The 24119-nt window shown below is 42.1% G+C and overlaps 1 protein-coding gene across 3 annotated transcripts in view; it reads left to right on the top strand.

Moving 5' to 3' along the window:
• PLCE1 (phospholipase C epsilon 1) overlaps nt 1-24119 on the top strand; it is a 348163-nt gene that overhangs the window by 309303 nt on the left and 14741 nt on the right. For all 3 annotated transcript variants that reach the window (XM_023226273.1, XM_031936174.1, XM_023226275.1), the window contains 5 exons: nt 5745-5876; nt 10234-10524; nt 15529-15692; nt 17517-17778; nt 19712-19830. In XM_023226273.1, the coding sequence (XP_023082041.1) occupies nt 5745-5876; nt 10234-10524; nt 15529-15692; nt 17517-17778; nt 19712-19830 (968 nt within the window). The remainder of the gene's footprint in view (nt 1-5744; nt 5877-10233; nt 10525-15528; nt 15693-17516; nt 17779-19711; nt 19831-24119) is intronic.

The following is a 24119-nucleotide window of genomic DNA, read 5'->3' as shown; positions in this document are numbered from 1 at the left end:
GTATGTCACCTTTCGTCATCCTAAGTCCCTTCTTACAAGCCATATGCAAAAAAAAAAAAAAAAAAAAAAAAACCCTTCATTGCAATGAGGCACTCAGCAATCATGTGGTATGAGGCCCACAGAAAGGAAGGAACTTTCCTACCATCAGAAGCTAGTTCAGTGGCAGGGCAAGAGCCAGATCTCCTGGCAGCTCCCCGGGCTGGGCTTTTTGCACCACAATGGAAGTAGTTGAGTTTTTTTGACCTGCTTTCTCTTAGGGTTTGTTTCTCAGTTCCATTTAGTACTTCTATTGTCCTGGGTTTTTTTTCTCCTTCTAATAGGAAAAGAAAAGGATATGGTATTTTTATTTTATGACCCCACTTACCTAGTTTCCAATATCTTCCCACAAGCTCCCCTGCATCCCCCACTCTTCTCAGGGACCTAGATACACTGCTGTCTTTCTAGTGCCAGGCCATTGCTCAGAGTGTTCTCAACCTTGCCTGGCCTGCCTTCTCCCCTTGGCCCCATTCCAAATTCCAAGGACGGGGTCCTTGTAAAGTATCTGAGACTCTTCAACTCATTGTGACATCTCCTTTCTGGAGCTCCTTCATTTATGGGCGTATTTTTGGGTACCTCCTAGATACCCAATTGTTCCACAGTTAGGAGTACAACCTTGTTCTTTTATTTTGAGTTTTTTTATTTTGACAGCTTTAGTGGTACAAGTAGTTTCTGGTTACATGGATGAATTGTATAGTGATGAAGTCTGGAATTTTAGTGCACCTGTCACCCAAGTCATGTAAGTCGTACCCAACAGGTAGTTTTTCATCCCTTACCTCCCTCCCACTCTCATTCTGAGTCTCCAATGTCCATTATACTGCCCTGTATGCCTTGACATACCCATAGCTTAAAAGAGTACAACCCTGTAAGAGAAAAATTATTCAGTGGTGACAAGATCATCAGATAAGATCATGGGTGGAGACCTGGGCTCTTGGCTACCACGCTCTGTGATTTGGCCAAGGCAAATCTTCTCTCTGAGCCTTTGTCACTCAAAAGTGGAGTTTACTAGAATCCTTATTTACTACACTTGCTGAAATCTCCAGAATCACCCAGGCCTCTTGATTAACATACCCAGTCTCAGGCTTCTCTACCAGGGATTTACACGTGGAAGGCACTGGGAGGTCCTGGTCCCTGGGTTTCTAAGGCAGGCAAGTCAGGAGCAGGCAGAGCCAGATGATCTGGAAGTTTGATTCTGAGGGGGATTTTGCCTCATTCTCCTTTGAATCCACCACACAGCCCACAGAGCAGGCACCCAGGGATTCCATGGTAAGGCTCGTCCGGAAGATTCTGTGACTTCCAGGGTTCATTTTTCTTCCTACACTAAAGGAGCCACACAGAGAGAGCCTTGCAAATGTCAGTCCATTCCCTGTATACACACTGTCATTTTCTCAGCACTGAGAGATAAGCTTTGTTCATCAAATAGTGGTTTGCTAACAAGCCATTTGAATGACAAAAGCAGAGCCCTGCTGCCTTGGACAGCTTTGGGCTAGCTGGGTGTGGGTCCCTGGCACTGAGTGTTGCCATTCCCCACAGAGAGCCTTGGCCGTCCCCTATGGCTGTTCTGGGTTACTCAGATCCACAGTAGTGCTGCAGGTTGGAACACCTTGGAGGGCAAAGGGATGCATTTCAGGAAATGAGAGGGCTCAGAACAGAACTTTTGGGAGAATGTCAACCAACACACCATTGAGAGGTAGCCCTGTTCACTGAAACTTAATTACCCTCGGTGCCTCCCAATATCTTGCAAAACCAGTGAAGACAGCTTTTTGGGCCTACAGTGACTGGGTAAGATGAGGCCCAGCTGTGCCCTGCAGAGCATGGCAGGCAAGGCACTCAGGAAGGAGAAGGAGCCGTGTGACCCTGAGTGGCTCTCGGACTGTCCCCAGACTCAGATTCTCTCCTGATTTTAGCAGTGCCAATATGTTGAATCCTCTGATGTGTCCGGAAAAGCATCCAGAAGAAAGCCTAGCACTGATTATATTTACAGTAATGGATCACTTAATCATGGAGAGACATTCTGAGAAATGCTTCATTAGATTATTTGGTCATTGCGAAACATCATAGAGTGAACTTAGACAAAGCTGCAGTGTAGCCTACTACACACCTAGGCTAAATGGTGGAGCCGATTGCTCCTAGGCTACCAGCCTGTATAGCACGTTACTGTACTGAATACTGTAGGTAAGTGTAACACAATGAGAAGTATTTGTGCATGCAAACATACCTAAAAAGACAAGGTACAGTAAAAATATGGCATGAAAAATTTAGAATGGTACATCTGTATAGGGCACTTATCATGAATGAAGCGTGCAGGCCTGGAAGTTGCTCTAGGTGGATCAGTGAGTGGTGAGTGAATGTGAAGACTTGGGACATTACTGTACCTGACTATCAACTTTATAAACACTGTACACTAGGTTACACTACATTTATAAATAAAAAATTTTTCTTCAAAAATAAATTAACCTTAGCTTACTGTAACTTTTTATTTTATAAATTTTTATTTTTTTAACTTTTTGATTCTTTTGTAATAACACTTAGCTTAAAACACACGCACATTGTATAACTGTATAAAAATATTTTCTTTCTTTTTTTATTTTTATTTTTTAATTAGACACCTGACCTTGCTCTGTCATCCAGGCTGGAGTGCAGTGGTAGAATCGTGGCTCACTGTAACTTTGAACTCCTGGGCTCAAGTGATCCTCCCACCCTAGTCTTCTGAATAGCTAGGACTACAGGCATGTGCCACCAATACCTGGCTAATTTTTTTTTTTTTTTTTTTTTTTTTTTAGAGACAAGGGTCTCACTATGTTGCCCAGGCTAATCTCCTGGACTGATCTGCCTTGGCCTCCCAAAGTGCTGGAAATACAGGCATGAGCCATCGCACACAGCCATTTTCTTTCTTATTTTTTTTTTCCTTTTTTTTCCCCCATTCTGTGACTCTAGCCAAAGACATTTTCTCTCTTTATTCTATAAGATTTTCTCTATTTTTAATTTTTTTACTTCATTTTATTTTTTTTTACTTTTTAAACTTTTTTACTAAAAACTGAGATACAAGCACCCACATAAGCCTCAGTCTACACAGCGTCAAGATCACCAATATCAGTGTCTTCCACTTCCACATCTTCTCCTACTGAAGGTCTTCAGGGACAATAACAAGCATGGAGCTGTCATCTCCCGTGATAACAATGCTTTCTTCTGGAATACTTCCTGAAGGACCTGCCTGAGGCTGTTTTACAGTTAACATATATATGTGTGTGTGTGTGTGTGTGTACATATATATATAACTTAAATATATGTATATACACACGTAATGTAGAAGGAGGATGCTCTAAAATAATGATAAAAAGTATAGTATAGTCAATATATAAACCAGTAACATATTTATTATTATCAAGTATGTTCTGTACATAATTGTATGTACTGGACTTCTATATGACTGGCAGTGCAGCAGATCTGTTTACACCAATCTAATCACAAACACTTGAGTAATGTGTTATGCTATCATGTTAGGACAGCAGAAGGTGACAGGAATTTTTCAGCTCCAGTACAATCTTAAATAGGACCACCATCATATATATGGTCTGTTGACCTAAATGTTGTTTTGAGGCTAATGCTAATGACTGTACATCACCTGTCTAGTTAGGGAGTTGATTTCAAAGCTTCCAGACAAACTAGGATTTCTGAAGGAAGATGCCATCATATGCACTGAATTTAATTTATTCTTTTGTTTTTTAAGTAATTTTTTTTCTTTTTAGAGACAGAGTCTTGCTAAGTTGCCCAGGCTGGCCTCAAACTCCTGGCCCAAGTGATTCTCCTGCCTCAGCCTCCCAAGTCACTGGGACTACTGGTGTGCACCACTGCATCTGGTTCTGGAGTTGGTTTATTCCTAAATACCTAGATGACTTCTGCTCAAACTTCTATCTTGAAGCTTTAGTCATGTCCGATGTTCCAACATCTATATCTAAAATAAGCTTTCTCATTCACAATTGCAAGGGAAAACACAGATGAAAGGAAGACCCTGAAATTAACTAGAGACTCAGCGGAGGAAGGGAGGCAGCCACCAGGCTAACCGTGTGGATTTAAATCCCAGCTCTGTCTCTCCATGACCTTGACTTGAACAGTTATGTATTATAGCTGCTCTGCACCTGGGATTCCCTATCTGTAAAAGGGGTGTAACAGTCCTAACCTAAAGGATTGCTGTAAAAATTAGCAATAAAGAATCTAGTGTGATTAGCACATCGTCTGGAACATGACGGATGGATCACTTGAGGTCAGGAGTTCGAGATCAGCCTGGACAACATGGTGAAATGCCGTCTCTACTAAAAATACAAAAATTAGCCAGGTGTAGTGGTGCACACCTATAATCCCAGCTTTCTGGAAATGTCGTTATTGGTAAGTGAGCCAACAGGGTAGATGAAGGTTCATTTGTTGCTTCTTCATTATTTTTCTGGACCCCTTCTCACCATTCAAAATCCTTCCCCTTTTTTGATCACTCAGCCCTTGTTTACATTCTTCCCCTCCCCATCCCAAAAGAATAACCAGGCTCTTCACTGAGATACCCACATACTGGTAGAAGATATTGACGTGTGGCAGGATACATGCAAAACTCCAGAATGAACAGAGCCTCTACCCCTGGCCTCCTCATCAGTTTTACTTGGGAGAAAATCCATTATTAAGTAATTGTGTCAAGAGCAAAATGTACACAAATATTAAGATCAAGGCATGAGAACTCAATAGTCTAAGTTTGTGCATGTTTGCTGTTATGAATACTTTGGAGGAGAAAAAAACACCTTAAAAGCCCCACGTTAAGCTATAATAATAAAAGCTACTATGGACTGAGCACTTCCCTGAACAAGACACACTACTATATTACCTTGTTTATTCCTAACCACAGCCCATTTATAGATGAGGGAGTGATGTAGAGAAGTTAAGTAACTTGTGTGAGGTTGCCCTGCTAAGAACAGATTTTAAACCCAGTGGTCTCCAAAGTGTGTGCTCTTAAATACTATTCTATCCTGTCTCCTCTGATGATGTTCTTGGAAGGTGTGTTATCATCTGAAAGAGGATGATAACATTCAGCAACTGTATATTCAGTTCCTGCTCTGCACCAGGCACTGTGCCAGGCATGAAGGATCCAGGGAGTGGTTAGACCAGGAGTGAGAAAGAGAAGCCATGCAACATCATTATCGCCATATTTCCCATTTAATCTTCAGACTAACCCTATGAGCGAGTTCCTATCATTACACACATTTTGTAGATAAGGAAACTGAGGAACAAAGAAGGAGGTGTTAAGTCAAGGCTAATACCAGTAGGAATTGAACCTAGACAACATGACACTAAAACTCAAGGAATAACCATTCCTTCATCTCTCCAAATTAAATAATTAGCCCCTGATCATTTCTGGCCACAGCACCTTCTTTTCATGCAGTTTTTCAAAATCTTTCTGATGCACAATCAGCTAAGTGTGTGTGTGATTTTGTGGTCATTCTATGGTAAGCATGCAGTTCTTGTTGCATTTGCCTATAGAGATTTTTAAAACTTTGCTTCAATTGCCTACAGTGCTATTATTAACAGAACAAAAACTGCTAGTAGGATTTCTGTACTAGGTTCCAAGGGAGTAGTAGGACTTCAAAATAAACATTAACGGGGATGGAAAATGTTGAGTTGCCTTGCTTGTAGTTTTTGGCTTATTTATTTTCATTTTATGGGAACAGGACTGTCAACTCTAAATGCATCTGGCTCTAACAGAGGAAAGGAAAGGAAAAGCAGGAAGTCCATTTTTGGCAACAATCCGGGCAGAATGAGCCCAGGGGAGACAGCATCATTTAACAAAACATCTGGAAAAAGTAAAGTCACTTTCTTACAATATTTTTGCTTGATTCTGCATGCTGGATGATTTAGACATTTTACCATCTAAGCACTTCCCTTGAATTTTTAAATTCTTTTTCCATGAACGTCAATATTGTCTAAGTATAGCATAAATTTTTGTAATTGCTAATTTACACTTTTAACGTACTAAAAACAGCATTTCAGGTTTGGCACAGTGGCTCGTGCCTGTAATCCCAGCATTTTTGGAGGCCAACGCGGGTGGATCACTTGAGGTCAGGAGTTCGAGACCAGCCTAGACAACATGATGAAATGCCGTCTCTACTAAAAATACAAAAATTAGCCAAATGTGTTAGTGCACACCTGTAATCCCAGCTACTAGGGAAGTTGAGGCAAGAGAATCGCTTGAGCCCAGAAGGCAGAGGTTGCAGTGAGCCGAGATCGCACCACTGTACCCCAGCCTGGGCGACAGAGCAAGATTCTGTCTCAAAAAAATTTTTTAAATTAAAAATAAAAATAACATTTCACTGAAGATGTTTGAGCAGTGTTTACCGCACGAGTTAGAATTAGAGGCACCTTGGAACATTCTAGTGGTTTCTTGGAACTGTTCTCTTCACCATTACAACTCCAGAATATATGGCTATTTTATTTCTAGTTACTTTTTATTATGAAAGTAATAAATTCTCATAGTTAAAAACTCAAACAAGACAGAGTATTATTAAAATTCCTTTCCACTCAATGTCCTGGTCCTTTTCTCCAGAGGTAACCACTGTTAAGTTTATTGTGTTTTGTTCAAGAAAAATAAGATCCTTTTTAAGATAATCCAAATAGGATGCAGGCATACTTCGGAGATATTGCAGGTTTGGTTCCAGACCACTACAATTAAGTGAATATCACAATAAAGTGAGTCACATTAATTTTTTGGTTTCCCAGTACATGCAAAAGTTATGTCTATACTATACCATAGTCTATTAAGTATGCAATAGCATTATGTCTAAAAAATGTACATACTTCAATAGAAAATACTTTATTGATACAAAATGCTAACAATCATCTGAGCCTTTAGCAAGTTATAATCTTTTTTCTGGTGGAGGGTGTTGCCCTGATGTTAATGGCTGCCGATTCATCAGGGGGGTGGTTGCTGAAGGCTGGGATGTCTGGCAGTTTCTTACAAGAAGGCAGCAGTGAAGTTTGCCACATCATCCGACTCTTCCTTTTACAGAAGATTTCTCTGTATCATGCAGTGCTGTTTGATAGCATTTTACTCGTGGTAGAACTTTCAAAATTGGTGTCAGACCTCAAACCCTGCTGCCGCTTTGTCAACTAAATGTATGAAATATTCTAAATCGTTTGTTGTCATTTCAGCAATGTTCACAGGATCTCCACCAATAGTAGATTCCATCTCAAGAAACCACTTTCTTTGCTCATCCATTAAGAAGCAACTCCTTATCCATTCAAGTTTTATCATGAGATTGCAGGAATTCAGTCACTTCTGCAGGCTATACTTCTAGTTCTCCTGCTGTTTCCACCGTATCTGCAGTTACTCCCTCCACTGAGGTTTTAAACACCTCCAAGTGATCCATGAAGTTTGGAATTAACTTCCCCCAAACTTCTGTTAATGTTGCTCTTTTGACCTCCTCCCATGAATCATGAATACTCTTAAGGGCATCTAGAATGGTGAATTCTTTCTAGAAGGTTTTCATTTTATTTTCACCAGATCCATCAGAGGAATCACAACTTATGGAATCTTTAGCCTTATGGAATTTATTTCTTAAATAAGACTTAAAAGTTCAAATGACTCCTTGTCCATGGGCTGCAGACTGGATACTGTGTTAGCAGACGTGAAAAATCATGCTGTAAACAGATGTGCTGTCATCTAGGCTTTGTTGTTCCATTTACAGAACACAGGCAGAGTAGATTTAGCATGATTCGTAAGGGCCCTAGGATTTTCAGAATGGTCCGTAAGCATTGGCTTCAACTTCAAGTCACCAGCTGCATTAGCTACTAACAAGAGAGACAGCCTTTTCTTCGAAGCCAGGCCTTGGCTTATCTTCTCTAGCTATGAAAGTCCTAAGTGGCCTCTTCTTCCAACAGAAGCCTGTTTCATTTACATTAAAAATCTGTTGTTTGGCCAGGCGTGGTGGCTCACGCCTGTAATCCCCATACTTTGGGAGGCCGAGGCGGGCAGATCACAAGGTCAGGAGATTGAGACCATCCTGGTTAACATGGTGAAACCCCGTCTCTACTAAAAATACCAAAAAAATTAGCTGGGCATGGTGGTGGGCGCCTGTAGTCCCAGCTACTCAGGAGACTGAGGCAGGAGAATGGCGTGAACCTGGGAGGTGGAGCTTGCAGTGAGCTGAGATCGCGCCACTGCACTCCAGCCTGGGTGACAGAGTGAGATGCCATCTCAAAAAAAAAGATCTGTTGTTTCATGTAGCCACCTTCATCAATGATCTCAGCTGGATCTCACAAATAACTTGTTGTAGTTCTACATTAGCACTTGCTGATTTTTTGTTATGGAGATGACTTCTTTCCTTAAACCTCATGAACCAACCTCTGCTAGCTTCCAACTTTTCTTCTGCAGCTTCCTCATTTCTCTCAACCTTCATAAAACAGAAGAGTTCAGGGCCTTACTACTCTCAATTAGGCTTTGGCTTAAAATATGTTGTGGCTGGTTTAGTCTTCTATCCAGACCACTAAATCTTTCTCCATATCAGTAATAAGGCTGTTTGGCTTCCTTATCTTTTGTGTGTTCACTGGAGTAGCACTTTTAATTTCTTTCAAGAACTTTTCCTTTGCATTCATAACTTAGCTAACTGTTTATCACAAAATGCCTAATTTTCGACCTGTCTTGGCCTTTGACATGCCTTCCTCACTAAGCATAATTATTTCTAGCTTTTTATTTCTTTCTTTTTTTTTTGAGGTGGAGTCTTGCTCTGTTGCCCAGGCTGGAATGCAGTGGTGCAATCGCAGCTCACTGCAGCCTCCACCTCCAGGGTTCAAGTGATTCTCCTGTCTCAGCCTCCCTAGTAGCTGGGATTACAGGTGCGTCTGCCTGGCTAATTTTTGTATTTTTAGTAGAGACAGGGTTTCACCGTGTTAGCCAGGCTGGTCTCGAACCCTTGACCTCTGGTGATCCACCCGCCTCAGCCTCCCAAAGTGCTGGGATTATAGGCATGAGCCACCGTGGCCAGCCTAGCTTTTGATTTCAAGTAAGAAATGTGTGATTCTCCCTTTCACTTGAACATTTAGAGGCCATTGTAGGGTTATTAATTGGCCTTATGTCAGTATTGTTGTGTCTCAGGGAATAGCGAGGCACGAGGAGAGGGAGAGAGATGGGTGAAGGGCTGGTGGGTAGAGCAGTCAGAGCACGCACATTTGTCAATTAAGTTTACCATCTAATGGCACCCCAAAACAATTACAATAAAACATCAAAGATCCCTCATCACAGATCACCATAACAGATATATAATAATGGTTAAAATTTTGAAATTTTGCAAGATCACTAAAATGTGACACAGAGACACAAAGTGAGTGCATGCTGTTGGAAAAATTGCACCAATAAACTTGCTGGAGGCAGGGCTGCCCCAAACTTTAAATTTGTTTAAAAAAAAACAAAATAAGCGCAGTATCTGCAAAGTACAATAAAACAAAGCACAATAAAACAAGGTATGCCTCTATAACCAAACATACATGTATAGCCTTTATACTTGCTGTAACTTTTCACATAATTTTCTGTACATATAGCTTCCTTATTCTCTTTAATGCCTGTGTGGTGATCCACTGCATGGATATACTGTCATTTATTTAATCACTTCTTCACTGATACATTTGAGTTGCTTCCTGGTTTGATTTGATTTTGTTATTTCCTATGAAAAACTGCTGGCATGAATATCTTTATACATATATTGTTTATTTGTGCAAATATACCACAACCCAGATGAAGTACTGAGGCAAAGGACTTCCAGGCTTTTTAATTTAAACTGATGTTGCTACATTCATTTTGTTTTGTTTCTCGTGGGGGTTTTTTTGTTTGGTTTTATTTTGTTTTTTACTTTTTGTAGAGATGGGCTCTTACCGTGTTGCCCAGGCTGGTCTTGAACTTCTGGGTTCTAGCGATCCTCCCACCCTGACCTCCCAAAGTGCTGGGATTATAGGAATGAGCCAGCACATTCAGCCACCACACTCATTTTAAAACTAAGTAGCCATCATGTTTTTTCAAAGTGGCAAGCTAACTCACAAGTAAAATCCGAGAGGTATTCTGATGTGGTTTATATGCTATGGCTATTTACTGGGATGTTGTTCAAGGTTTATCTTACTGAAATATTTAAAGTTTTCTACACTAATCTGTGGCTAATTTCTTGGGGGGTTTAGGTTCCTGTGAAGGCATTCGACAGACCTGGGAGGAATCTTCTTCCCCTCTCAATCCAACCACATCCCTCAGTGCTATCATTAGAACTCCTAAATGTTATCATATCTCGTCGCTGAATGAAAATGCCGCCAAACGTCTGTGTCGCAGGTATTCTCAGAAACTGATCCAGCATACCGCCTGTCAGCTGCTGAGAACTTACCCTGCTGCCACCCGCATCGACTCCTCCAACCCGAACCCCATCATGTTCTGGCTCCATGGGATACAGCTCGTGGCACTCAACTACCAGACCGATGGTAAGGGGCCTGCATGCTCACCTCTCTCCTTTGCGTCTTACATTTCAGTAAATGCAGTTTGACAACATTTTTTCAAATGGGCAAGATTCCAGACTGGGGCACATCGTATGTGAGAATAAAAATATGACGATGGAAAAGAGAAGTGAATTTGATACTGAATTGTGCCTCTGATGTTTCAGATTAAGGTGATAGAAAAGAACCTTGAAGAACCTTGAAGGGGCCTGTAAGGTCTCCTGGTCCTGCCCCTTTTTTAATATAGTTTTTCAAACACCAAGCTGCTCTTGACAGAGCCATGCCTCGTTTATGTTTAAAGCTCTTTTTGCAGCAGGGATTTCCTAACACCGCCTAGTTAACCTGTCTCACTACGCAGTTGTTCTTGCAGTCAAAAGGTAATGTCGCTCCAACCACTTTGCAAATTAAAACCATTTTAGCTTCTTATCCTTTTGGAACTGAGATGGAGAATAATGGTCAGTGCCCTAAGAGTAGCTAGCAAAAGGAAAACAAGTATGTGAAGTACATGAACAGAGTAAGTAGTGATCACGTTTCTCCACAGTCAATGAGACTCTGATATGAGGCCTAAAACTCCAGAGTAGAAGCTGCCGTTGATTGCACGCTCACTGTGCATTAGGCAGTACGCTGAATTCTTGACCCCCTATTATCTAATCTTCACAACAGCCCTAAAGTTGTGTACCTTTATGTTCACCATTTCTCAGATGAGCAAACCAAGGCAGAATCTGGTTAATCTGTTGAAGGTAGGATGACTTGTACTAAGAAATTCAAGGAGTCTGGAAGTTTGAAAGATAAAGCATTTTGTTTGCACTTGGTTATGGGGGAGGAGAGGAGCTACAGACGGTGAGGAAAGAGTAGATAAATGTTTCCTAAAAGCTCATTCATAAACCACAGTTTTTCCCTTGAACAGTCAAGCAGCAGTCAGCTGTTATCATTCATCTCGCGTGAACTGAATCCAGTGTCATCTAACCATGCTGAACCACAAATCACAGTATGGCCTTGTCTCCAGCTGAGGTCAAACCACAGCTTTAGCTCTGGGACCAGCTAGCAACCTGGCACTGGTGCCAACAACACCGGCTGGTGGATGACCCCAAAGACATATGATTAGAGATATTGGTCGCGTTTCTGCCCTTGTTATATGTGCTTCTTTCAGTTAAAATTAAATAAGATGATGCCAGTGAAGTACCATACTTAGCATAGTGTCTGGCACATAGAGAGCATTCTACAAAGGTTAGCTATCATTGAGTGTGTTTGGTAAGTTATGAAAACAGTATGCTTTGGGCTTGCAAATGGAAATAATCGTGAAATACTTTCAAAGTTGTAAAAATTTTATTTTCTATTTCTGTTCATTCTTTTCTGAGTGGCTTGTGGGTTCACATCTCTAGCCCTGTCTGTAGTCCTGTGTCCACCTGGTGCCACTGGTTATTATACCGGCATATTTTAAGTAAACTGAAGTCACTATCGAAAGATTTTCTCAAGGAAATGGAAGTGCATTTGGTTTTGGATGTGCCCTTTCTTCAGAAGTGCCAGGACTGGTATAGACACACTGGCTCCACTGATGGCAAAAGGGAGCCACAGGTGAAGGGGACACAGGGAGCTGCCACTCCGTGGGTCACCCTGCTGTCCAGAAGTACAGACTAAAGCTGCCTGTCCTCGACTCACCCTTAAAGGCTTTGCCTCTGGTCCAAATCAAGTTGGGATTGAGAGTACATCTTTAAGCCATCCTAATCAAATGACTGTGCTGGGTGGTTCATCCTCAAATTTCTCTGCATAATCTTCCAAACCAGGAAAAGGTGCTATCACATAACCTCTCTCCGTTCAGTGTGCTGATTAAACATCTCCCCATGTTGGACAAAGTACAAGCAACATGGAGTATCCGTGTGTTCATCTGTACAAGTGGTCTTCATTTCTGCAAACTGGGGGTAGAGCCTGATTTCATATTAATACTTTGCACACAGTAGATGCTCAGTAAACGCTTGCTACTCTGAGTTGAGGCCGATTATCACCACCAGCCCCACTGCAATATGAACATGTGGTTCTTGATTTTTGGTCAAGATCTTTTCCAAGTATTTACTTCTCTGAATTGCAAATTCAAACAGATAGGTAAGGCCAGATACAGTGGCTCACACCTGTAATCCCAGCACTTTGGGAGGCTGAGGTGGGTGGATCACTTCCGGCCAGGAGTTCGAGGCCAGCCTGGCCAGCGTGGTGAAACCCCATGTCTACTAAAAATATTTTTTAAAAAAATAGTGGGGCTTGGTGGTGTACACCTGTAGTCTCAGCTGCTTGGAAGACTAAGCGGGAAGCAGAGGTTGCAGTGTATCAATATTGCGCCACTGCATTCCAGCGTGGGTGACAGAGCGAGACTCTGTCTCAAAAAATATATAGATGGGGCTGGGCACGATGGCTTATGCTTGTAATCTCAGCACTTTGGGAGGCCAAGGCAGGTGAATCACCTGAGGTCAGGAGTTCGAGACCAGCCTGACCAACATGATGAAACCCCATCTGTACTAAAATACAAAAACTAGCCAGGCATGGTAGCATGTGCCTGTAGTCCCAGCTACTCAGGAAGCTAAGGCAAAAGAATTGCTTGAACCCGGGAGGCAAAGATTGCAGTCAAATGAGATTGCGCCACTGCACTCCGGCCTGGGCAACAAAGTGAGACACTGTCTCAAAAAAAAAAGAAAAAGAAATATAGATAGATAGATAGATAGATCCAATAGATTGATAAGAGTCAACAATTGAAGCACCATTTTTCAATTGTTGAAAAGAATTTCCAGGCTAGGAAGTGCTTGATTATCCATGAAGCATCCCAACCAAATAGCAGAGAAACCCTCCCAGGGCCAACCTCCCAAGAGGTTTCATGGATCTTCTGCTCTGTGACTTCCTGGATTTCAGGGGATTCTAATGCTCCAAGTGGGTGTCCATGGACTTATGGCCATCCCTTCCCAAGCTTTCTGCTGGTTCCATCAACTCCAAGGAGGTCTGAAGTGATCTGGAACTAGGAGTTTCCCAGATCAACACTCAATAAAACCAACTCTTGAGTTTAGAAACTGACCTGAGGCTGGTATGCAAACCCTGGTTATTGCTGGCAACCGACCCTCTAAGTTCTTTGCATCTGAGGCAGAACAGTACCTTACCATGTGTAAACATGAAACCCTAGTCAAAAGAAAAACCTCTTTTTTTAAAGAATTTATTAAGCTTTTTTGAATCACAGACTTTCCCAATCCTCAGACAGAAGGATAAACATTACGTGAATGGTGTCTACATAATGCAGAGTATTTTAATGAGTAGAAGACCATCAAGGCAATGGTATGCTTGATCTATCATTATGTGCATTGTTTCAGAGGTGTAGCAGGGTTACATACTCTTTCACTTGGTTGGAATGATGATTTTTAAACTATAGCCCCAGATGAAGTTCTGGGACCATGTCCAGGGGACAGCAAGAGGGCTAGATTTGAGGTCCCACCTTTATTTCAAACTGTGCAGCTCTACGTGGATCTCTTTTACATATTAGGTCACCAAGTTAGATTTCAGTTACGAAATTGAGCATTAGAGGAAAGAGCTGATGCATGCTGGACTTAATACCTAGGGGATGGGTTGACAGGTGCAGCAAACCATCATGGCACATGTTTACCTATGTAACAAACCTGCACATCCTGCATATGTACTCCAGAACTTAAAACAGTAAAATAAAATAGTTTTTTTTTAAACTTCAACGTTTTAATAATAGCTTTAGAGTTTTGGCTTTACAGCTTTAAAGTTTTGGAAAACTATTAGGATAGACACGGTGCTACTGAAATCACTTGAGATTGATGTCATGATCACAAAAAAATACAGTTACTGTTTATTGAGCTCACCATCAGGTGAGCATTTGAGTGTGTAAGAGCCTAGAAACAGTGCAGGAATCCAACTGTTCATCAAAGTACTGTACCAAATAAAATTTGGCAACAAAAAACTCAGAGCTTCTCTGAAGGTTCCTGATGTTTATGATTGAGGGGATTGTGGACATGATGTCAATCAGATGTGATTTTTTTTCATGTTTACAATTTTTTAAAAAGAAGTAGATGTATTGTAATTTATGGGATGAAATTGAGATTTCAAGGAAAAGCATGTTTTTCTGTCTATTCTCCTATTCTTTCTTGTATAATTAAGATTCTTATCTTACATTTGAAATAGCAAGAATTGTCCATACAATTGTCTGCATGGTTTAGAGATAAGCCATTATTCCTTTCTAAAATTTAGTACAAAATAAGGTACAGTTGCCCCTCCATATCCTTGGGTTCCACATCTGTGGATTCAACCAGCTGTGGATTGAAAATATTCATTAAAAAAATGAGTGGTTGCATCTGCACTGAACATATACAGCCTTGTTTCCTTGGTTTTTTTTTTCCCCTAAACAATACAGTATGGCAACCATTTACATAGCATTTACATTGGATTAGGTATTATGAGTAATCTAGAGATGATTTTAAGTATACAGAAGAGGGAGCATATATTCAGGGCAACTTGAATCTATGCTCCCAGGGGAAAAAAAGGAAGTGTACAGAAGGATGGTATAGGTTATAATGCAAATTCTACACCATCTGTATCACAGACCTGAGCATCTGTGAACTTTGGTACCTTCTCCTCCTGGAACCAATCCCCCATGGTCAACTGTATTTCACAAGATTTTTCAGACAGATGTAGCAAATATTTGCAAAGGCATTTTTAAGTGGTGGAACCTAGTTTGGAGTGGTAACACAGGGCAATCCATAGACTGTAAGCCCCAGAGGGACAGGAATTTTTCTCTTATTACCTGCTGTATCTGATGCCTCACACAACTCGGCATATAGTAGGCATTTATCAATCTGTGGGACGAATGGGTGATTATCTCTTTTTCATGCTGGAGCTTAGGGAAAATTCATGCAAAGTTCTTTTGAACTTTAAATTTATTAGACGATACTTAAGTGACAAAGTAACACGCTATATTGGCTTTTTTTTGTTGTTTTACAGATCTCCCTTTACATTTAAATGCTGCAATGTTTGAGGCAAATGGTGGTTGTGGTTATGTTTTGAAACCTCCAGTTCTGTGGGACAAGAACTGCCCGATGTATCAGAAGTTTTCTCCACTGGAAAGAGATCTGGACAGCATGGATCCTGTAGTCTATTCTTTAACTGTAAGTACAGCCCCTAGAGAAAGAACTTAAGGTTGGCTTTAAGCCTTTCTGAAAACGAACTGGTTTTGAATTCAAGGCATTGGAAAGCTGTCATGTCACAATTTTGGTCATACAGATTTAGTTCCCAGAATAATGTATTTATCTCCCACGAAGCAGTAGCTATGGCTAGGCAAGCTGTTGCCAGACACTGTGTTTGCCAGAGCCCAGGAGCGGGGCTTATGAGGTCCCTGCTTCTCCTGATGTACTGACGATGGCAGCTCTGTCTTCCAGGGCCCACAGAATCATAACTATGAGTATAGCCCATGAAAGTTGCGCTTTTTGTTAGATCAGCTCATGTTAAGCTCTAAGCTCCAAAGCTCTAAGATCAGACAAACTCGCGTCAATATATAAATACAATTAAGTATATTTCCTCGTTATAATTTAACCTTTATTATTCATGGGCCTTTCCTTATTCCTTTTCACCTAAATAACTTATTGTCAAAACTCCACAGACTCCTCTTAAAACCAGAGACCTGGCCAGGTGCGATTGCTCACACCTGTAATCCCAACAGTTTGGGAGGCCCAGGTGGGTAGATCGCTTTGAGCTCAAGAGTTCGAGACCAGCCTGGGCAACATGGTGAAACCCTGTTTCTACAAAAAATAACAAAAAAATTAGCCGGGCACAGTGGCTCACGCCTGTAGTCCCAGTTATTCGGGAGTCTGAGGCTGGAGAATCACTTGAGTCCAGAAAGCAGAGGTTGCAATGAGCCAAGATTACACCACTGTACTCCAGCCTGGGTGACAGAGTGAGACATTGTTTCAACAAAACAAAACAACAAAAGAGACCTGGTCATCTCTTTCCACCTTTAGATCTTGTCTCTCTCCCTCCACGGGAAGAATGCCAGGCAGCCCTCCAAATACGACACCCACAAACCCCTGGGATAACCCCATTCACAGACTTTCCTACCACCCAAACTGCTTTTTCTCTTTCCCTAAGACAGCAGGACAGTAGCCCCTTTCCTATCTGTTTTTGTTTTTTTTTTTTTAGCTAGGGGTGAGGGTAGTTTTATCTGTTTACAGAAAGCTGTGAATTAATTCCTAACATGTCTGCAACTTGCTCCAAAATGAAACTCTTCAAGAAAAAGGTTTTGAAAGGTTTCAAAAAACATATTCCTATGACATTTTGAACAGAATATTAGTAACAAATTTATTATTATATTGTGTAAAGTCGTCTTTTGTGAGAAATTTAACTTCATCTTGTTTGGTTTTTGAAGACATTTGAACATTTTTGATAGTTGAAAGGTTACAGTTAAGTGAATGATGTTGACAAAATAGGCTTTTCACATGATTCCAGTCATGTGATTACCCAGTTACAATCACTTACTTTTTTTTTTTTTTTTTTTTTTTTTGAGATGGAGTCTTGCTCTGTCACCAGGCTGGAGTGCAGTGGTGTGATCTCAGCTCACTGCAACCTCTGCTTCCCGGGTTCAAGCGATTCCCCTGCCTCAGCCTCCCTAGTAGCTGGGACTATAGGCGCGCGCCACCATGCCCAGCTAATATTTTGTATTTTAGTAGAGATGGGGTTTTACCAAGTTGGCCAGGATGGTCTCGATCTCCTGACCTCGTGATCTGCTCACCTCAGCCTCCAAAAGTGCTGGGATTACAGGCGTGAGCCACCACTTCCGGCCCTACAATCACTTACTTTTTAAATAGTTTTATTCATCATTCACTTTGTCCATTCCAGTGTTCTTGGGATTCCTTTGCAGAGGGAAGCAGTGAGGTGTAGAGGTTGTCTCTCGTTTTTATCCTCGGTGACTTTGATCCCTTTTGTCTCCCTCACCCTAGATTGTCTCTGGCCAGAATGTGTGCCCCAGTAACAGCACGGGAAGCCCGTGCATTGAAGTCGACGTCCTGGGCATGCCTCTGGACAGCTGCCATTTCCGCACGAAGCCCATCCATCGAAACACCCTGAACCCCATGTGGAACGAGCAGTTTCTGTTCCGCGTTCACTTCGAAGATCTTGTATTTCTTCGTTTTGCAGTTGTGGAAAACAACAGTTCAGCGGTAACTTCTCAGAGAATCATTCCACTGAAAGCTTTAAAACGAGGTAGAATAAAATTGTCCAAATGTTAATCATTGTCATAGCTTGACGACGGATGCCAGAATTTCCTTATACTCTTCTCTCTTCTTTTGTGTTTGACATTTTCTTATAAAGAAGTTGAAACAAGAAGCAAAAGGAAATACAGATTGGAGCACTTTTGAAGCACGTCTCAAAAGAAGTTTTTCTTTTACATTTTTTAAGAATCTGCGGTATTAACAATATCCCTTGTAAAGTGCAGCCTCACCCACGCCTGCTGATGTTGGGAGCAGTGGTTGTTGCACTCACATTTCCACACATTTTTCTTCCTAAATGCTACCCACAGCACTGCTGGCAGTTTGAAAGCAGGGATTGAAATAAGGAGAGGAAACAGAGATGTCGGAGGGACCGGGTGTGGTGGTGGCCCAAGTGACCGCACGGTTGGAGTCGGTACCTGGCAGAAGTCCAGTTTGGGAAGCTGGGACTGGTTTTCAGGTGCAGGAAGAGGGCAATGAAGAATTCTGGGCAAAGGCTAGAGCTGTTGGCTTGTGGATTGGCTTTGCTGTGGCACTCTGATAAATTTCAGCCTGTGCATCGTTTTTTTGTTTTGTTTTGTTTTGTTTTGGTTTGGTTTGTTTTGGTTTTGGTTTTGAGATGGAGTCTGGCTCTGTCACCCAGGCTGGAGTGTGCAATGGAGCGATTGACAGTTTCCCTTTCTAACATGCTCCCAGGTGCGCTGGCTCTGATGGTCTCCTTTGAGCACCAATGTTCTAAGTACGCACTTCCTCTTCCAGCCACACTCAAGCTGCCATCCTCGGAGCTCACAAACACATTAGTTTCCTACATTGTGTTCTTTTCTTGTTTCTCTTCTCTGTGCAAGTAGCCTGTGGTCATTTAATTAGTCTGCTCAGGCTGCCATCGCGGAATACCACACACTAGGTGGCTTGAACCACAGGAATGTATTTCCTCACAGTCTTAAGGCTGGAAGTCTGAGATCAGGGTGTTGGCAGGATTGGTTTCTTCTGGGGCCTCTCTCCTTGGCTTGCAGATGGTCACCTGCTCACTGTGTCCTCACACAGTCAGCCCTCTATGTTGTCTGTGTCCTAATCCCCTCTTCTCATAAGGACACCAGTCCCACTGGATTAAGGCCCACCTGAAGGACCCCATTTTAACTTGATTACCTCCTTAAAGGCCCTCTCTTCAAATATGGCCACATTCAGAGGTACTGAGGGTTAGGACTTCTACACAGGAATGGGGAGTATGGGGTCAGGGGGACACCCATAACTGTTATTACAGAAATGTGAGAAAGTACATAGAAACAAAAACAAGTTTTTTTTGATTATCCATTTTTCCATCTCTCCAACACAGTCACTTTTGGTGTATAAGTCTTGCAGGCTTTGTTTCTCCTACCATGTATATAACACATGAGCATACAGATATATTTTTAACAAATAGGCTTTCTACTAATCTTTGTGTTTTGTAACTTACTGGTTTTCACTTACTAATGTATATAGTGAGCAACCATTCATGTTAATAACTATACATATACATTACCACTTTTACCAGTTGTGTATTATTCCATTTTATGCTTACACTTATAGTCATACCGTAATGTATAACCAATCTCCCATCGTGGAAATACTCTGTTATCACTTAAGCTGCTCTAAGGTAGAACATTTGAACAGGGACTGTTAGTGATCAGGTTTTCCTACTAGATCAGGTTTTGTCTGAGTTTAAGGTTTTCTGTTTGTGTCTAAGTTGGAAACAGTACTTGAACAAATTGCCATTGGGTAGCTCAGGGGCAGCACTCTCCTGGCAAAAAGGCACCTGTTGGTTGCATGCCTGTTGCCATTCCTGCCCATTTTAAGGTCTTCTTTCTACCTGTCATTTACTGACCTCCAGGAGCATCTTCTTTTCAGTAGCTCATGGTTAACAAGCTTTTGCCAATTCTGTATTACTCCAGGATATCGACATCTTCAGCTGCGAAACCTTCACAATGAAGTCTTGGAAATCTCTAGTTTATTCATTAACAGCAGAAGGATGGAAGAAAACTCCTCTGGCAGTACCATGTCAGCCTCTTCGGTAATGACGTTCTGTTTCACTCAGCATATTTATGGGGATTGCTACACTGAAGGTGGGCTTTTTGTGGCTCAGCAAAGTGGTTGGTGTGAGTTATTAATTAGGTAGCTATGAAAATTAATAACAGTAATGGCTGACACTTGACACTTAGCAAGCGCTTTATATATATACTAACTCAGTCCTCTCAATAACGTCAGGCAGTAGCTATTAGTATCATGTCCATTTTACAGATGAGGAAGGTAGAGCTCAGTACATCTGAGGTCACACAGCTAGCAAGCAGCAGTCCAGGATTTACACTCAAGTTCTAGTAACAAAGCCCATGTATTATAGTGTCTATCAGGGAAGTGAGCCAAATATAATAAAGTGGGGAAGAGGTTTATTAAGCAAAGCCTAGTAGGAAGCATTTCCAATACTTCTAGAAACTTTAGGTTAAACCAGGAAAATCTTTTGCTCCTTCAGCAGTCCAGGGGCAAATGTCACAGGCAGAGCAAGGCTGGAGAGAGCAATAGGCTCCGCTGGCGATGCATAACTTGCACCTCAGTGCTTGGGGGATGCAGAATCTGCACCCTTGAGAATGGAAGAAGGACACTGCAGAAAGTGCCACAGTTGCAGAATCTGCTTTTTTTTTTTTTCCAGAGACAGTGTGTCTCTGTCGCCCAGTGTCACTCTGTCACCCAGGTTGGAGTGCCGTGGTGCCATCCTAGCTCACTGCAGCCTCGACCTTCCTGCCTCAATCTATTCTCCCACCTCAGCCTCCTGAGTAGGTGGGACTACAGGCATGTGCCACTATGTCCAGCTAATTTCTTTTTCTTTAGAGATGGGGTCTCACTGTATTGCCCAGGTTGGTTTTAAACTCCTGGACTCAAGTGATCCTCCGGTCTTGGCCTCCCAAAATGCTGGGATTACAGGCGTGAGCTACCGCACCTGACCAGAATCTGCATTTTAACAAGTGCCCCACAGAAACTCAGTGCCCACTAAAGTTTGAGGACACTTGGACCAGGGCCCCCTCACTAATGCAGGATGGTTTAGTTAGATAAGAAACCGGGCTGAGTGCAGCGGCTCATGCCTCTAATCCCAACAACTTTGGGAGGCCAAGGCAGAAGGATAGCTTGAGTCCAGGAGTTCAAGATCAGCTTGGGAAAGACCCCATCTCTATTAAAAAAAAAAAAAAAAAAAAGTGTTTCAATTGGGTATAGTGTCAAGCACCTGTAGTCCCAGTTACCTGGGAGGCTGAGGCAGGAGGACTGCTTGAGCCCAGGAGTTTGAGGCTACAGTGAGCTATGACCACACCACTGCACTCCAGCATGGACAAACGAATGAGATCCTATCTCTAAAAAGGTATGTCTAAAATAACGACTTTAATTAGCTGGCTAATTCTATTATGCTGCTTCTTTAAATTAAATATACATTTTAAAAGTGTGTCCATTGGTTACCCCCATTACATGTTTAACAATGTGATTACTTTTGTGTCAATCTCAGACTCAACGTAGTCCTAACAATCTTTGGAAAGGCACTTTCTGTGCTCACAATGGCACTGGCCATGACAGCTTGCACTGCCACTTTCTGCTTTCTTCTCTGCCCTTCTCTTGCCCTCACCACTATCAGTTTTGACTCCTGCTGTCCCTGCCCTTGTTTGCTTCGTTGTTTCTCCTGTTTCCCTTCATCACTCCACAGCAACCTTGACTGTATATTTGTATCACCTGGGGAGCTTTAAAAACTCCATGTGCACAGGCCACGCCCCGCACCAGTTAAACCAGCGTCTCTGCAGGTGGGCCCCAGGCATCAGTTTTTTTAAGGATCATCAGGTGATTGCACCATGTGTCCAAGGTTTAGAACAGCACTTTGGCCAATGTGGAGGAAGGTGTGGCTTCCACCTTGTGCAGAGGATTGATAAGAAGGGCAGGGCCACTTGGTACAAAGAGCAGGAATCAGATGCTTTCAGAAAGGCAGAGCAGGGCCAAATACCCAGTTCTAAGCTGAGTGACCTCAATATCTGTTACAGCTGAAGATTCCACAGATGCCACAGATGAGCTGTTTTTACTGACAACACTTCTGACACCAAAAATGTGGTGTCTTTTCCAACTCTCTGACAACAGCTGGGTGTCCTACATTTCCGTTCAATTCTAACACTATCCATCTAGAGTTGGTGTCAGATCCCACACGTTGAGGGCTCAGTCCCACAAGACTACTCCTACTTCAGATGCCAGTCACAAGTCCCAGGTTGTCACCAGGACTTCTGACCAAACAGCTATCAATTCAGAGGATCCCTATAAATGCTCAGATTCAATAATTGGCTAGAATGACACAGAACTCACGAGAGTGCTTTGCTTATTATTACCAGTTGATCAGAACAGATGCACCTCAGGAGCAGCCTCATGGAAGGATGCGCGGAACAAGGTATGGGAGGAGGAGTGCAGAGTTTCCGTGTCCCCTTCAGGCCACCCTCCCAGAACCTTGATGCGTTCAGCAACCTGGAAGCTCTCGGAACCCCATCATTTAGGGTTTTTATGGAGGTTTCATGACCTAGGCATGATTGGTTCAATCACTGGCCACTGGTGATTAGTTCAGTCTTCAGCCCCCTCCCCTCCTTGACGTCTGGCAGCAGGGCTGAGGGTTCCACCCCTCTAATCATGCCTTGGTCTTTCTCAGCCACCAGTCATCTCAGTAGCAACAAAAGACACTCTTCACTCCAGAGATTTCAAAGGTTTTAGGAGCTGTGTGCCAAGAACTGGGGACAAAGACCAAATATGTATTTTTTTGTTATATCACACCTTGCCATCCTTGGGGTTCCTGGGCAGCCATATATGGATATGTGCTTGGTAAATATGCGTTTGACCATGGAGAGCATCAGTCTCCATTGCTGAAGCCAATAACTGTAGGTCATCCTGGCCTTCTTCCCCGTGTAAGACTTGATCATTCTATTTCCTTAGTATCTTTCACATCCATTCATCTTGGTCTGTCCTTATTGCCTTGACCCTGGTTCATTCTCACCTGGCTTGTGGTAGAGTCTTCCTAATTGGTCTCATTTCCTCCGGGTTTGCCCCTCTGTCTGTCTGTATCTAGGGCCTCCCAAACAGATCTATCTAAATATGATCATGTCTCTCCTCTGTGAAAAACCCTCCATCAGTTATCTGTTGCTTTCAGGGTATAGTTTATACCAGAAGTCACAAATTCACATGCCAGGAGGGTCCCAAGAAGATGATGTGCAGGCATGGACCTGGGCTGAGCACAGACTCTTAGAAAGCAGAGAGCCCTTGGGTCATTTAGAGGGGCAGCTGTCACCTAGCTCTCAGCTCCAGCTGCTTGTTGCCTTGTGATGTCGTCAGATCTTTTGGTTTTTCAAGAGAATCAGGACATCTGGGGTTTTGTAAATGTTGGCAACTATTTAATCTTTTTAATTAATAATATAGTGCAAGCTAAATGATACAATTAGAATGTGTGCATTTTATAGTATGACAATTATACTTCAGTAAAACTGATTTTTTAAAAAATCACATTGTGCAAGCATAACAAAGCTAACCTCTCCTCCCCACCCCAAATAAAAAGAAAGTACATGCTAAAAATACACTTCAGCCCTCAGATCCTCATTTTGCCAGTTTCAGTCTAAATTTTAGCCAGTTAGGTGAAGCCCTGAGTGGCTGTGCTTTTACGTGCATCCCTAGCCTTTCTCCCTCCAACAAGTTAGTTGTAGAACTTGATGTTCCCAGAATGCCCTGCTGTAGGCCACTTCTAAGTCTTTGTACACATGTTACATCGATTTGGGGTTCTCTTGTTTCATTCTTCATCTGCTAAATTACACTATGTCTTTCAAGATTTGGTTCAGATACCATTTTCAGAAAGCCCTCCCTGGTTTCTCCCAAACCTCTTCTAGGCCACTTCCTCTGGGTTCCCAAGGAACGTACCATGCTCCTTACAACTGCCTACATTTCCCTCTAGCTATCTCATTCAACTGGAAGCCCTTGGCAGGGATAGTGTCCCATTTGCCACTGATTTTCTAGGGACAGGCATAATGTCTGATTCACTATAAGCCTTCCATAAATTATTTATTTCGAATGAATGGATATATCTTAATACACAAAATACCCGAAGAATTGAGTTACATACTTACCCAGCTCTTTCTAACAGATATATTTTTGCAGTATAATGATTCATGTGCCTGAATGGTATACTCTATAAGGGCAGAACATTTTATTATTACCATCCAAGTTTCTAATCCAATACCCTGAAGAGAGATGGAACTCAATAGATACTGTGGAACATCAGTTAATAAGTAAGAACTAATGTACATTTCA

Source organism: Piliocolobus tephrosceles, chromosome 9, assembly GCF_002776525.5.
Source record: "Piliocolobus tephrosceles isolate RC106 chromosome 9, ASM277652v3, whole genome shotgun sequence".
NCBI lineage: Eukaryota > Metazoa > Chordata > Mammalia > Primates > Cercopithecidae > Piliocolobus > Piliocolobus tephrosceles.
The sequence above is the reverse complement of the archived record's forward strand: the minus strand, read 5'-3'. Positions and strand labels throughout refer to the sequence as shown.